General features: G+C 42.4%; 1 protein-coding gene across 2 annotated transcripts; it reads left to right on the forward strand.

Annotated features, from left to right (window-relative positions):
* Window positions 1–378: 378 nt before the first annotated feature.
* On the forward strand, window positions 379–14426 carry Pcdh18 (protocadherin 18). 2 transcript variants are annotated; one of them, XM_021158538.3, is made up of 4 exons: window positions 379–3290; window positions 4055–4143; window positions 4235–4398; window positions 12450–14426. In XM_021158538.3, exons 1-4 carry the CDS (start codon window positions 804–806, stop codon window positions 13115–13117), a joined length of 3408 nt encoding a protein of 1135 aa, XP_021014197.2. In that variant the 5' UTR covers window positions 379–803; the 3' UTR covers window positions 13118–14426. The 2 variants fall into 2 exon arrangements, with proteins under 2 accessions (XP_021014197.2, XP_021014198.2); XM_021158539.2 differs by having other exon boundaries at window positions 4058–4143.
* Window positions 14427–15583: the final 1157 nt, after the last annotated feature.

A 15583-nucleotide genomic window follows, 5' to 3' on the forward strand; every position in this document is an offset into this window, starting at 1 on the left:
TAATGTGCCATATATAAATACAGGCGACCAGAAGTTGATTTAAAGTTTTTTTCTTCCTTTCTTTTTCCTTTCCCTCCCAGTCTCCCCACCCCCACTCCCCTCTCCTGCCGTAATTTGTCTCCCCTTTGTCGTGGCACGCTTGGAGAAAGTGGAGGGAGAGAGAGGAGGGGCGGGGAGGGCTGAACCCCACCCCCGGCCGCGCTCCCGCGCCCCTAGCGGGTCCCCAGCCCGCGCCCGCCACCCTCCCGCTCCCACCCTCCACGCGCGCCCTCCCTCGCTCCGGTGACTCCTGCAGCTTCGGATTTGGAAGCTCGCTGATTGGCTGGAAGCGATTCAACACACGCCAGGCAAAGAGCTTTGTCTGAGTTGAAGTGAAGTTGTAGAGATTTTCAGACTGGAGTCAGCAATCACGGGTGTTTAGTCTGCAGCGGAGCAGAGAAAAGGAAAGGGGGGAAAAATCAAGAATCGCCCAGGAAACACACACTGCAGACTCCGCCAGCACCCTGCAATAGATGGGGACGGAGTCCACGCGGGGAGCCAGGCCCAGGTGACACGCTGCTCCCGGGGCCAGGAGGACCGGCGGCCACCCCTACCAGGAAGGGACTTCACGCTCCTATCTGGAAGTCGCCAAACGGTGTGTATGAAAACTGAAGTTTGCGAGCTGTTAATTGCTGTGTGATTAAGAGTCGCTTTCGAGACTCTGAGACCCGATGTGGCTTAGAGCTCTGAGTGGCTGGGAGGAAGTTGAAGGGATTGCTGGGCTCTTCTAACTCGCCCTGAGAAGGGAATCTAGCAACTGACCAATGCACCGAATGAATACTAAAATGCACTTTAGATTTGCACTTGCACTTCTGATGGCGTTTTTCAGCCACGATGTCCTAGGTAAGAATCTGAAATACAGGATTTATGAGGAGCAGAGGGTCGGATCGGTAATTGCTAGACTATCAGAAGATGTGGCTGATGTTTTATTGAAGCTACCAAATCCTTCTGCTGTTCGTTTTCGAGCCATGCCACGGGGGAATTCTCCTCTCCTGGTCGTAAATGAGAATACCGGAGAAATCAGCATAGGGGCTAAAATTGACCGCGAGCAACTATGCCAAAAAAACTTAAACTGTTCGATAGAGTTTGATGTGCTCACTCTGCCGACCGAGCATCTGCAGCTGTTCCATATTGAAGTGGACGTGCTGGACATTAATGACAATTCCCCCCAATTCTCGAGACCCGTCATTCCCATTGAGATATCGGAGAGCGCAGCAGTTGGGACTCGTATCCCTCTGGACAGTGCGTTCGACCCAGATGTTGGGGAAAATTCCCTTCACACCTACTCGCTCTCTGCTAATGATTATTTTAATATCGAAGTGCGAACCAGGACAGATGGGGCCAAGTACGCTGAACTCATAGTGGTGAAAGAGTTGGATCGGGAGCTGAAGGCTAGCTATGAGCTTCAGCTCACGGCCTCCGACATGGGAGTGCCTCAGAGGTCTGGCTCCTCCATCCTGAAAATCAGCATTTCAGATTCCAACGACAACAGCCCGGCCTTTGAGCAGCCTTCTTACACAATACAACTCTTAGAAAACTCCCCAGTTGGAACCTTGCTCCTTGATCTAAATGCCACTGATCCAGATGAGGGCGCTAATGGGAGAATTGTGTATTCTTTCAGCAGTCATGTGTCTCCCAAAATTATAGAGACTTTTAAGATCGACTCAGAAAAAGGCCACTTGACTCTTTTCAAGCCAGTGGATTATGAAATCACCAAGTCCTATGAGATAGATGTTCAAGCCCAAGATTTGGGTCCCAATTCCATTCCTGCTCATTGCAAAATTATAATTAAGGTTGTGGATGTCAATGACAATAAACCTGAAATTAGCATAAATCTCATGTCTCCTGGAAAAGAGGAAGTATCTTATGTCTTTGAAGGGGATCCCATTGATACATTCGTTGCTATAGTCAGGGTTCAAGACAAGGATTCTGGGCTGAATGGGGAAATAAGCTGTAAGCTTCATGGGCATGGACATTTTAAACTTCAGAAGACATATGAAAATAACTACTTGATCTTGACCAATGCCACTTTGGATAGAGAAAAGAGATCTGAGTATAGTTTGACTGTGATTGCTGAGGACAAGGGAACACCAAGCCTCTCCTCAGTGAGACATTTTACTGTTCAAGTCAATGACATAAATGACAATCCACCTCGCTTCCAGAGGAGCCGATATGAATTTGTCATCTCAGAGAATAATTCACCAGGGGCGTATATCACCACAGTTACAGCCACTGATCCAGATCTTGGTGAAAACGGACATGTGACATACACCATTTTGGAGAGTTTTGTCTTGGGAAGTTCCATCACCACGTATGTAACCATTGACCCCTCTAATGGCGCCATCTATGCCCTCAGGATCTTTGATCATGAAGAAGTGAGTCAGATCACTTTTGTGGTGGAAGCCAGGGATGGAGGGAGTCAGAAGCAACTCTCCAGCAACACCACCGTTGTGCTGACCATCATTGATGAGAATGACAATGTCCCTGTGGTTATAGGGCCTGCAATGCACAATAATACTGCAGAAATATCCATCCCCAAAGGAGCTGAAAGTGGTTTTCATGTCACAAGAATAAGGGTGGTCGACAGAGACTCTGGTGCCAATGCTGAATTCAGCTGCTCCATAGTATCTGGTAATGAGGAAAACGTCTTCATCATGGACCCTAGGTCATGTGACATTCATACCAACGTCAGCATGGAATCCATTCCTTCTACGGAATGGGCACTCTCAGTTATCATCCAGGACAAGGGCAGTCCTCCTCTGTACACCAAAGTCCTTCTGAGGTGCATGGTCTTTGACTATGCAGAGTCTGTGACAAGCACAGCCATGACCTCTGTCAGCCACGCATCCTTGGATGTGTCCATGATCATAATTATTTCCTTGGGAGCAATTTGTGCGGTGTTGCTGGTTATTATGGTCCTGTTTGCAACGAGGTGTAATAGAGAAAAGAAAGACACCAGATCCTACAACTGCAGGGTGGCAGAATCCACGTACCAGCATCATCCTAAAAGACCATCCAGGCAGATTCACAAAGGAGACATCACACTGGTACCCACCATCAATGGCACTCTGCCCATCAGATCTCACCACAGATCCTCCCCATCTTCATCCCCAACCTTGGAGAGGGGACAAATGGGCAGCCGCCAGAGTCACAACAGTCACCAGTCACTCAACAGTTTGGTGACCATCTCATCAAACCACGTGCCAGAGAATTTTTCATTAGAACTCACCCACGCCACTCCTGCTGTTGAGGTAAGATCAGACACTTACAGGGCCTCGTCAAGCCAGCTGTTGATGTTCAGAGGCTGCACAGTCATCATACCTTTAAGGTTGTCATGGATAGATGACAGTAGGCAGTTCCACTAGAACTCAAGCCACAGGGTGGACCTATCTCAAGTACACAGTCTGGCTTATTTCTATTTTTATAAATAATTCACTTGTGGGTGTTAGGTGTGATGTCTCACACGGGGCCGTTAATCAGAGTCCCTGCACTTCTCAGAGTAAGATGCTGAGACAGGAAAAATAAAACCTAAAGGGACCCAGCTATTCTCATTGTTAAAATTTCTCCTGAGAAATCAACACCCTAGGTCTGGAGAATCTCACTCCGATTGCATGCTGTCTTTGGAAAACTTTGTGCAGTTTTCTGGCCTTCTGGCATTGTCTCATTACCTGAGCTAACAGTGTGTTTTACTGAGTTTTTATTTTATTTTATTTATTTTTTATTTTTATTTTTTACAGTTTTATCTAAACTGTAAAGGAAGGCAGTTATTTAAAAGTCTTTCAAGCAGGAACAACTCACTTGTGTTTTGAGAGCAGCCAGATCTCTCTGTAATTGATCTTAACTGGGTTTGGTGTCTGGCTGTGCCCTCTTCATGGTCTAGCATAAGTAAAGCCCTGACATATAGAAAGTGTGAGCTTAGCATTCCCTTTTCTTCCTTAATGCACGTGAATGCGTGAGGAGTGTTTTTTTTTTTTCTTTTTCCCCCAGAAGTCAGTTCTGTCTCTTTGGTTTCCAGCAGGTCTCGCAGCTTCTCTCCATGCTTCACCAGGGGCAATATCAGCCACGGCCAAGTTTTCGAGGAAACAAATATTCCAGGAGCTATAGGTATGAATTACCCTGGTGTCAGCTGCTAAGTCTCGGGTAACTTAAATGCCGGAGAGTAAAAACTGTGTGTTTCTTTCACTGATCTTTCTAGATATGCCCTTCAAGACATGGATAAATTTAGCTTGAAAGACAGTGGCCGTGGAGATAGCGAAGCAGGAGATAGTGATTATGATTTGGGGCGAGATTCTCCGATAGACAGGCTCCTGGGAGAAGGATTCAGTGACCTCTTCCTCACGGATGGGAGAATTCCAGCAGGTAAGAGGGCAGTGATAGCTAAATCTTTATTTTCACAGCTACCACAGAGCCAGGATGATGAGCAGCTTCTCCCGTGCTTCTGTTTCTGCCGTCTTTTTCCTTCACACTAGAAATAGGTAGGATCTAGGCACTATTAGCGGAGGACAAGTGTGAGACATTTAACATTTTTTTCTTCTCAAAATCCACAATAAGCAGTTGGTAGAGAAGGAATGAATATGAAGGCTGAATAGGAGAAGGAAGGGGAGAGAGCACGGAAGGAAGAAGACCAAGCCCCTGCCCCCCTCCCTCCTTCTTATCCAGCTAGTGCCATTGGGCGCTCCTGAGCAACTCCAGAAAATTGCTAGGTGCCTGTTTGTATTCAGACAGCCTGTTCGGTGGATAGTGGTGAACTGGACTATAATTTGGAGGATGCATTTCCTGTGATGGGAACCAACTCACAAAATCAAGAGCCTAAAATACACTGGAAAGGGTATATTTTAAGCACTAAAAATAGGCAAAGGAATGTACCTTTGGAGGTGGTGGGCAGAGCGTATTTCATGCCCCCTCTCATTTTGAGTCGGTACAGCATTAGAGGAGGGAAACACACCCAGAGGGGGATTTATAAAGCACACAGCCAGGTGGAGGAAATTCTATTAAGTTTCGAATCAATTTTTTCCTTAGTGACTCTTGCCTCTAATTGTGCCCTAGGAACTTGGATCCAACTGAGCAAATGCTGAGAAGATCAGTAGCTGCCCTATTGCTAGGGGCTGTAGAAAGAAATCAACACTTAGGAGTACTGAAGTTTGCCTCTGACTGTCCACACGTCTTAATTCACTGATTGTCAACCCAATGACTGCCATTCGCAATACACGTAGGAAAAAGGAACAAAACTTTACTAGTGTCTTACTTCTGTCTAATATGAATTTATGTATTTATGTATTTATTTATTTATTTATTTATTTGTAAAGATGAAGAAACTAGGATAGAAAACATGAGAGAATTAACCAGAAATTAATTTGGGGAAATTCAGAAAATAGAGTTTTAGCTCTCATGAGTTATAGGAATCACAGTAGCACTAGCTAACTAGCAGAGGTTCTTACCAGCAGTGCCCTGGGGTATCCTCTGGGCTCAGACTGAGTACTCTGGGTTCATATGGAGTCAGGCTTTGCCATGTTATTCATGGTGCTGGCTGTTGGCTTAATATACATTTCAGTGACTAAGCTCTTACAGTTTAAAGAACATTGATGCTATGCTCATTGGGCTTAGTTATCCTGGTGTTGGTGACATTAGTGTTCTTATGTGGTTTTAGATTTGAAGATTGGAAGTTTATATAGATTATAACAATGTAAACCAGGCAGGTAGGTTTTCCATGGTGGCAATGTGGCAGTGAGATCTGACCCAATTTCCCTACCCTTAATCATTTATCTAGAACATATTTAAAGTAACTAGTGTTTTGCTTTTTAAAAAATTTGTCTAGCTTGTTTGTCCCCCAACCTGTCTCTCTCTCTGCACATGTGCATATATGTTTGCTTTAGTGTGCTCATGGTGGGGGTGAGAAAGTAGTGGCTATCTTCCTCTATTTTCTTTGCCTTGTTGCCTTGAGAGAGAATGTCTTCTTCCAAAGCTCATGGATATAGCTAGCTAGCTGGCCAGCAAGCTTTCAGTGTGCCTGTCTCTGCCCTGAGAGGCACAGGCAGCCATATCATGCTTGCAATGGGTGCTGGCGAATAATCCTCAGATCCTCATACCCTCACCCACTGAACCGACTCCCTGGATACTTATTTGCTTTTATGTTTGAAGACATACCCACCTCTTTGCAACCACTAGATGTTGCTTGTTTAGTTATATGGTTACAAGGCCAGATATTTTATCTCTGGCTAGACAAATGTACAGGAAGGATGTCTAGTTGCAATGAAGCCTACAAGGTGCATAGCAGACTGTATTTCTACAGTCACCCATGGAATCTATTGTTTTCAATGTGTAGGTCAGACCAGTTGGAAGACAAATCTATGAAATAGCTAAAGGAACATATATGCCCCAAGACATCATGCTCAATGACAATTAGTTTTATTATTCTGGCTTATATAATGAAGCAGCTGGTTGAATTTCTATGGTTCTGAGATATGATGATGACAGGGGCCTACACTAGAATAGCAGAATTTCCCAGATTAGGTTATTTCATAAACAAAGACACATGGGCATGGTATCAATATTTCGGTAGACATTTTTAAAAATGCACAGGGTTCACTTGTTGGAATTTTAATTTATCATAGCAATAAAATGGAGAATACAAATACACAGTTCTAAAAAGTCACCTTCCCATTTGTGGATCTACACATTTGAGATTTTTTTTAAGCTCCAAAATAATACAATTTAAATGTTTAACATTAGTGTATTATTTTATGTACTTATGCATTCATTCACTCATTCATTCATTCACTTATTTCTTAATTACAGTCCTGGGAATTGAACTCACAACACAACACAAATCAAAACTTTGCTTTGCGTCTTTGCAATGCTTCTCATCTCTCTCTTTTTTTTTAGAAGATTAAAAGCAGTTATTTTCCATCTTCCCTATATTTCCAAAGTTACCATATTTCCATATATTCCTTGTAGCAGAATTATCTAGTATGTGAATTAAACAATAATCAGTACTAATAGTAATAAATATTAGACAATAAAGAGGTAGGCAAAGTTAAACTATAGAAAACAGTGAATCCTGCCTACTATGTGTCTTTATCAATATTACATAGTTATTTAAAATGATAGACTTCGTGTGTGTGTGTGTGTGCGTGCGTGTGTGTGTGCGCGCGCGCACCCATGCACGCATACATGACCTCAGATGTCTGTGTTTCCAACTAACTATGTCATAGGAGCCATATTTCTACCTCTGTTGCTTTCTACTTCCACATAGGGCTGAACCATTTTCAAGTTTTGGAGCAGTGGGGCATGATCAGTGGCTGGTGATGATACCATTATGTTAGTGTTTTGCTAGCAAGGACTGCCTTGCATACTGAGCATCTACAGAGATAACCACCTTTTCATTAAGAGCATCACTGTGGTGACACCGTGTCGCTATCCTCGATTCCTCTTCATTCTGGTAACTTCTGCAGGCATGCTAGGGCGTAAAACTTGTGGTCTGCAAAAGTTTCCTACTCAGGAAATACTATGAGCAGAGAAAAATGTCGGTCCACATCTGAATCTTATTAACAGAGCTCAGTACAATTTTCTAAAGTATGTGTATTTTTAGGACGTAAGTGTTGTGTTCCAACTGTTTTTTCTGCATTGATTTGTGAACAAATATAGATCCTGTTGCATTGCATGGCTTACCAAAGGGGTCATTTCTGGTCATTCATCCTTCTAATTCCCACACAAATGTAGGGTTTTGTGTTTTGGTTTTTTTTTTTTCCCTGCTAAACAAACATGCATTTTTATCTGTTGATTCATGTTTGTCAGCTCTTTTTTTTCTTCCCAACTTTAAACTCCAACACTAAACACGGGTGTATAAAGCCTCCATGTTCCCAGTGAAAGCTGTTGACAATAGAAGGTTTGCAAAGGCTCCCCCACCTAGGCTTCTTCTACCTTCCCTGATTGTCTCTGTTTCACTTTTCAGCATCTTCCATCTGTGAGGGCTTCAAATACTCATTATTCATTCTGCTCTCTGTTCTCAGTAGGAGTCTTAGCTGGTTCCCCCCTTCCTTTAGTGGCTCATTTCCTGTAGCAACTGGCAGGCTCCTATTCCAGTTCTTGTGGCCACTCCTACTTTCAAATCTGTACTTCATACAGTTTTCACAACCTTTTCAGAGTGCTTTAACATTCTCTTTTTTTTTTTTTTTTTTTTTTACTCAAAGTCAATCTCTGACTCTCGTTGCTCAGCAACACTGAGTACATCTATTATCTTTGTATTCAAAGTCCACTGAAATGCGCTCTCAGCCTGTTCTCAGTTTTGCCAGTTTTGAATCCTTTGCATCAGGCAGAGAGGCTTTTCTTCCTCCAGCACGCCGATGCTTTGTGCACACTGCCCTTTCTCCATGACAAATGCCTCTTCTTCAATTCCTGTACCCAATTCTGCTTACCTGCTGTCTTTTGAAATAGCAGTCCTCATATCCATTTCTCTTCCTTTCTGGACATTTCCTGAGCATCATCTCATTTGTTCCTTTACCTGGGTGACTCAAATAGCATTTGTTATATTTGGCTTAGAACTAGATTGCAGTCCCATTGACAGCCAGGCACTGAAGTGGCCCCTATTTGATGGGCTCCTCAAGGATAACTTACTAGTTACTCCATAGGTAATGACTTGTTTCAAGCTCTGTCTTATACTCACTGCACTGCCTTCTATCCTATTTGTAAGGTACAGGACACTAATAAAGTTTACAAAGGAGCTAGAATTTCTACCTCTCCTGATCGCCACAAAAACTATCACCTGACAGGGCTTTTAGATAGTCCCAAGAAGAACAGAAGCAATAGGTACTGCTCAGCTTTTCTTGATCCTTGTATACGGGATGAAACATTTTCAGCACTGAAACACACATACACTGTCAAGCAACCAAATCTCAGTGGATAGGAGTGAGATTAGAACACCCATAGCAATGAGTGTACTTTCTTCTGTTTCTCTCCTGGTCCTTTTGATTTCATCATCCCCTCCCCTTTCGTCTTCACTGTCTCCATCTACCTAGTGTTTGCTATCCTTTCTATTAATCTGCCTCCTTATCTTTCTTTTTCAATTTTCATGAGTTTGTGTGTGGTATCCATGTGTGTCTACGGATGTTTGCATGTATGTGGGTATTTGTGTGTAGTGTGTACCCGTCTTAGTTAGGGTTTTGCTGCTGGGAACAGTCACCAATACCAACATAACACTTATAAGGACTACATTTAATTGGGGCTGGCTTATAGGTTCAGAGGTTCAGTCCATTGTCATCAAGGAGGGAACATGGCAGTGTCCATACAGGCATAATGCAGAGGAGCTGAGAGTTCTAGATGTTCATCTGAAGGCTGCTAGCAGAATAGTGGCTTCCAGGCCGCTAGAACTAGGGTCTTAAAGCCCACATCCACAGTGACACACCTACTCCAACAAGGCCACATCTCCAAATAGTGCCACTCCCTGGGCCAAGCATATACAAACCATCACATTCCACTCTCTGGCTCGCTCAGCTTGCTTTCTTATAGAACTCAGGACTACCGGCCCAGGTAGCTCCACCCACAATAGGCCTCTCACCCTTGATGACTGAGAAAATGCCTTACAGTTGGATCTCATGGAGGGATTTCCTCAAGGGAGGCTTCTTGCTCTGTGAGGACTCTACCTGTGTCAAGTTGACACACAAAACCAGCCAGTACACTACCCATGCACATAGAGTCCTGTAGTAATGCCTGCAATCATCCTCAATAGCTCTCCCATCCCATTCAATGAGGCAGAATCTCACAAGAAACCCAGAGCTTCTGATGTAAGTACTCTAGTTAGCCAGTGTGTTCTTGGGACACCTTGTCTCTACTACCCAAGGCTGGGGTGACAGATGAGCCACCACATTCCCCTGGCATGTTCATCAATTCTGAGGATCCTAAATCCAGCCCTTACACTTTTCCAGCAAGTGCTCTAGTCACTGAGCATGTTTCTAGCTCTCCTTTATGTTTTTAAGTTAATTAATTATAATTAATATGTATATATATATATATATATCACCATATACATATATGGTGTTATAAATGCCTTTCACTGTTTAACAACCATTCCTAAGATGTTGGTGTTAGTCATGTGGGCCATGCTGTTCTATTATCTTGCTGCTTACATGCTCAGTGCATTCAGGTTATGTGAAAAGATGCATATGGTCAAGATTCGTAGAGTCCCGTGTAATGTTTTCATCCTCATTATAGGAAATCAAAGCCAAGTAAGGCAGTACAGAAAAGATGTCCTTCCTAAGCCTAAAGCCACAGAGCTGAGGGCCAGAACAACAATGCCAGGTCTGTTCTCCTTTCTCTCATCAGGATGGAGGCAGTCAATATCCACAGGCCTCATTTCCATGATCAGAGACTCAGAGGTCAAAGCAGTGGTGTGGAGTGTGGGGTATGTGGTGTGGGTATCGCCACTGTGATAATTCTCTACTGAGAACCCTAGGTGCTGTTTTTAAGGTATACCAGTTGCTTTTCAATACCCTTTGCTGTTTTCTCCACTGGATGAATTAAAACAGGCTTGGAAAATATTTCCATACAGCGTAATACCTGAAGGATGATCATCTAAACCTGAGTTTTATGGAAATCACTCTTTATTCAGATGACTCTCACCACAGCATAATGACACAGTCAGCCCTCGAAGAACAGAGGTCCCTGCCTGGATGCTCTTACACTTCCCCTGGTGTTTTCCTATGCTTTTGAATTTCTAGATTCTTATACTTGAAACCCTTCTCTTATAGCACTTAGTCTCAGTTTTTGATTTTGTTTTATTTTGCCTGTTTTTCTTTCCATTTTTTCCTTTTAAACTAAGAATGGAGGTCCAGAGGGAGCTCAAGACCAAAATTAGCACAGAGGTCAGAGATAAAGAATAGTGACTTCCACACAGTTATAAATCATCTATCCCTTTCTGCTTACTCTCATCCAGAACTGTAGTGCCCATATGCTCTGTGCAGTGCCTTTACCAGACTGTGGGCATAGTACACATAGTAGGCAGTTTGTTTCCCCTAGCAACGAATGTGTGGCATGCCATAACTTCAACAGTGACAAAGCTGGAAATCTGCTCTCAGCAGCTGCATCTACAAACTCAGTATATACCTGTGCTTAGCATCAGTCCTGATTTCTTTTAGATGCAAAGGTTACTTTACATTTTCTATAATTCTGTCCTTGGTCTTAAAATGAAATGGTATTGAAAGGTCCAAGTTTTCTCTGAAGGAAGTGGTTGTCATATGGAATACATTTCATATTTTTGCATATCAATTTTTAATGCATTTTAGCAACTCTATATACTGAATTTAGGATCCCCTTCTTTTATTTTTCTGCTTTTCTCAGTTGTAGTGGTTTCTATGAGTTTGGCCACTCACATCCCACTAGGGAGCTGGAACATATGGGAAAAATCAAAGAAAGTACTTTTCATATTCTTCAGCTTCCAATGACTTTTTCATGCAATTGAATATTAATGTGTTTAGACCCTAAATAAGTATTTTATATCAGGACAACTCAGGATACCTAAGGTACTGATTCAGAGCACTTAGAATTGCTATTTTAATAGACCAGTGAATAATGGACACAAACTGTAAGGAAGACAAGATACCCCCAGGATGGGGTGGTACCCAAGGGAGTTCCCCTTCTCTGAGGAGAAGGGATAGGGGGTAGTGCAGGAGGGGCTTTTAAGGGTGGGACTGGGAAGAGGGCATGGAGGGGGTCTGTGAGTGGGATGTAAAATTTTTTTTAAAATGAGAGAGAGGGAGGGAGGGAGAGAGGGAAAGAGGGAGGGAGGGAGGGAGAGAGAGGGAGGGAGGGAGGGAGGGAGGGAGGGAGGAAGGAAGGAAGGAAGGAAGGAAGGAAGGAAGGAAGGAAGGAAGGAAAGAAAGAAGGAAAAAAGGAAAGAAGGAAGAAAGAGAGAATAATAAGGACGCTAACCAGAGAACTGGAGTTTTCAGTGCAGGCCAAGTCCTTATTTTCAAGACAGCAAAAAATACTTTACAGAGATTGCCTGGTGTTATTCAAAACTAAAGAGCTCACCTTCAGCTCTATTTCCAGCTGTTGCTGTTGTACAGTTTATGTTCATCTTTTGTTGGATTACCTAAGCCTTAGCTTTGTTTGTACATGTTCACATATAAATAATGAACTCCTTATTGTATTTCTGAAATTTACTATTGACCACTAAAAATGATTATTTGCTTTCTTTTATTAAACGGAGGACTATAACACAAACATGACATCTGGTCCAGAGAGCCAACATACAACTGAAACATATAACCGTAGTCTATTTAATGTGCCTAACAACAGATTAACATTATGATTCTAGAACAAAACCTCTTTCTACCTTAAGAATAAGATGACATTTCCCATCGCTATGGATGATGCCTTGTTTAATAACGGACTCTCCTTGCTTTGTTTGCTCTCAGCAATGAGGCTATGTACGGAGGAGTGCAGAGTCCTGGGCCACTCTGACCAGTGCTGGATGCCCCCGCTGCCCTCGCCATCCTCTGACTACAGAAGCAACATGTTCATCCCCGGAGAAGAATTCCCAGCTCAACCTCAGCAACAGCATTCTCATCAGGGCCTTGATGATGACAGCCAGCCTGCAGAATCCGGGGAGAAAAAAAAGAGCTTCTCCACCTTTGGGAAGGACTCCGCTAGCGATGAGGATTCGGGAGACTCTAGCACATCATCTCTGCTATCAGAAATGAGCAGTGTGTTCCAGCGCCTTCTCCCCGCATCCCTAGATTCCTATTCTGAATGCAACGAAGGGGATCGCTCCAACTCTCTGGAACGTCGAAAGGGTCCAGCACAGGGCAAAACTGGGGGTTACCCACAAGGGGTTGCGGCCTGGGCAGCCAGCACACATTTTCAGAACCCCACCAGCAGCTCTGGGACCCCTCTGGGGACTCACTCTAGTGTGCAGCCTTCTTCCAAGTGGCTGCCAGCTATGGAGGAGATCCCTGAAAATTACGAGGAAGATGATTTTGACAATGTGCTTAACCATCTCAGCGATGGGAAGCACGAACTCATGGATGCCAGCGAGCTGGTGGCTGAGATCAACAAACTGCTTCAAGATGTCCGCCAGAGCTAGGCGACTTTAGCTGGGTCGTTGTGGTTCCATGCGTGTGGAATTAGGGGACAGGGGAAACCCCGAAAAAAACTGGCGTTGCCAAATAGTTGCATTTATCATAAATGTGTCTGTGTATATTGAATATTAAATACTGTATTTTCGTATGTACACGATGCAAGTGTGATTATTTTAATCTGTATTTTAAAAATACATTTGTACCTTATATTTATGTGTAATTTAACAGACAAATTTTATTTTTTTACTCCCATGACCAACATGTTTTTCCTAATCATGCAGAAATTAGCCACTGTTTGAATCTATATCCTTTTCAACCAAAGTTACTGCTTAGCATAGTTAAGTAGGGGCGGAATTATTAAGCTGTATAAACAGCACCACTAATGCAATGTGCAATTCTTAGTTTCATTAAACGAGGCTACTTCCTTTTCAATCTTTACAAAAAAATATTAAGCATTGTTAGAAACATTGAACAATCTTTCGATTACTATTTTCACTGCTCTCTGTTAACTATGGTAGATCACCTCTTAAGGCAAAATGGAGGACGGAAGTAGACCTATTTTGTACCTAGACGCATCCCGAGGTGTTCCTGGGAAGACAATGGCACGCGAATTCTTCATGGCAGTGATGCTCTAGTCCACGTTGTCTGGCAGTGGCTCCCGTACTTTTTGGTGCACGGCACTGGCTTGATCATGAGAATAATTTTTTTCCAGTCGCAAAATATCTACTTATAAATGAAACTAAACGGTGAATCTGATTTGATCCTTGCCCTATGAAATGTAATCCAATGATGTGGAATCTATGCTCTAAATGAATAACATTAAGTCCCCTACCAGCACGGAGTGTTGATAGACAGAGACAGATATGTCAGTGCTCTGCCCCTCCCGGGTAGTAAACATAATGGATGTATCTGGAACTCTGTGTGCACCTCCCCCTCTTCTCTCATCATACTTGAACATTTGTATCGACTGCATTGTCTCTTTTTTTTTTTTTTTTTTTTGGCTATAATTATTCACCTTTAGCTTTTGTCTCTTGTGCATGCTATCACAGTTTTGCTTGTATTTTTAGCATATGAACATTTATAAAGTCACTTTTTTTTTTGTTACTGCAATTTTGTCTGATTTATTGTGTGACAAATGCGAACTTTATTTATTGTGCTGTTATCTCCTATGTGGAATGCCTTGGTAAGTGAGGTCCTTAGTATGACTATTATCATTTATGTCCACGCTTCTATGAATGTTATTTCTATTAATACACTATCTTGATTGTACTCTTCAGAAAAATTTACTGTCAGTGAAAATAAAAGAAAAATTGAAGCCAAGCTAAGGAACTGTCTATAAGGTTAAGTGCTTTGCATGCTTAAAACTCTCCCTGAGGGGCATTCTAAGTTGGGCTTTAAATGACAGGTAGGAAACAGCCAACACCTACACCTGCTCCCTCCTAACACACACACACATGCACACTGGAAAGGGAATGGATCAGAGACCTGTCTGAGAAAGAAAGTAATTGATTGAATATCTTCTGTATTTTCCCTAAATGTATCTGGAGTAAAAGCAAAAAAAAAAAAAAAAAAAAAAAAAAAAAAAAAAAATCCAAAAAGAAAAGAAAAAAGAAACACCAAACAAATAAAAAAAAACAAAAAAACAAAACTGTTACAACTAGTAACAGATTAAATATTACTCAAGTTACAGAAAACTTTCTCAGAACAGTCACACTAACTCAAGTAAGAAGATAAGGTGATAGATAGACTCACAAGCTTCCAAGTGGCTAAAATACATCCCTCCTTCCTACTGGCAAGGCATTGACATGTTATTTGAAATTACCCTAAAGTGGTAACAAGTAAGATAATTAAATTCTGAAATGAACCCCACATCAAATAGAATGTATTATTTCTTACAGAAGGCCCCTTTGCCTCAAAACGTGGGACCACAACCAGGCAGAATGTCTGGTCTTTTATTTGTTTGTTTGTTTGTTTAGTGGATCACACACACACTAATGCTAAGCTCATTTAAATACATTTTCCTTTCAACTCCACTTCCTCTCAGTGTATATTATCATGAAGGAAAAGACTTTCATATATAACTTCACTGTTCTTTATTTATAACACCAACAGCAACTGAAGGAGCACAACCAAGAATAAAGACCGCTGAATAATGTGAAATAAATAAAACCCAACATTCCCATGCAAGGCATTCTGTGCTCCCAAACCGTGGGTTCTCCTAATGTCTTCAGCTATTCTCGTTTTCCATGCCCAGAGCTTAAGTGCATATCAGTGCATGATCTCAGATTAACTCTCCTATTCCTTTTCCCAGTCATGTTTTCACAAATACCATGGTGTCTGTTGCATTTCCTGTGGTCTAACATCTTCTCCATTTTAATCTTCTCCCAGTGAGTAGAGTGCCACCTCGGCTTGGAGCAAACAAATGAGCAACTAAGGATGTCCTTGTCCTTGTTGCTTAGCAGTCCTCATTC

The sequence above is a fragment of the Mus caroli genome, unplaced genomic scaffold, assembly GCF_978045245.1.
Source record: "Mus caroli unplaced genomic scaffold, Mus_caroli_1 scaffold_3, whole genome shotgun sequence".
Taxonomy (NCBI): domain Eukaryota; kingdom Metazoa; phylum Chordata; class Mammalia; order Rodentia; family Muridae; genus Mus; species Mus caroli.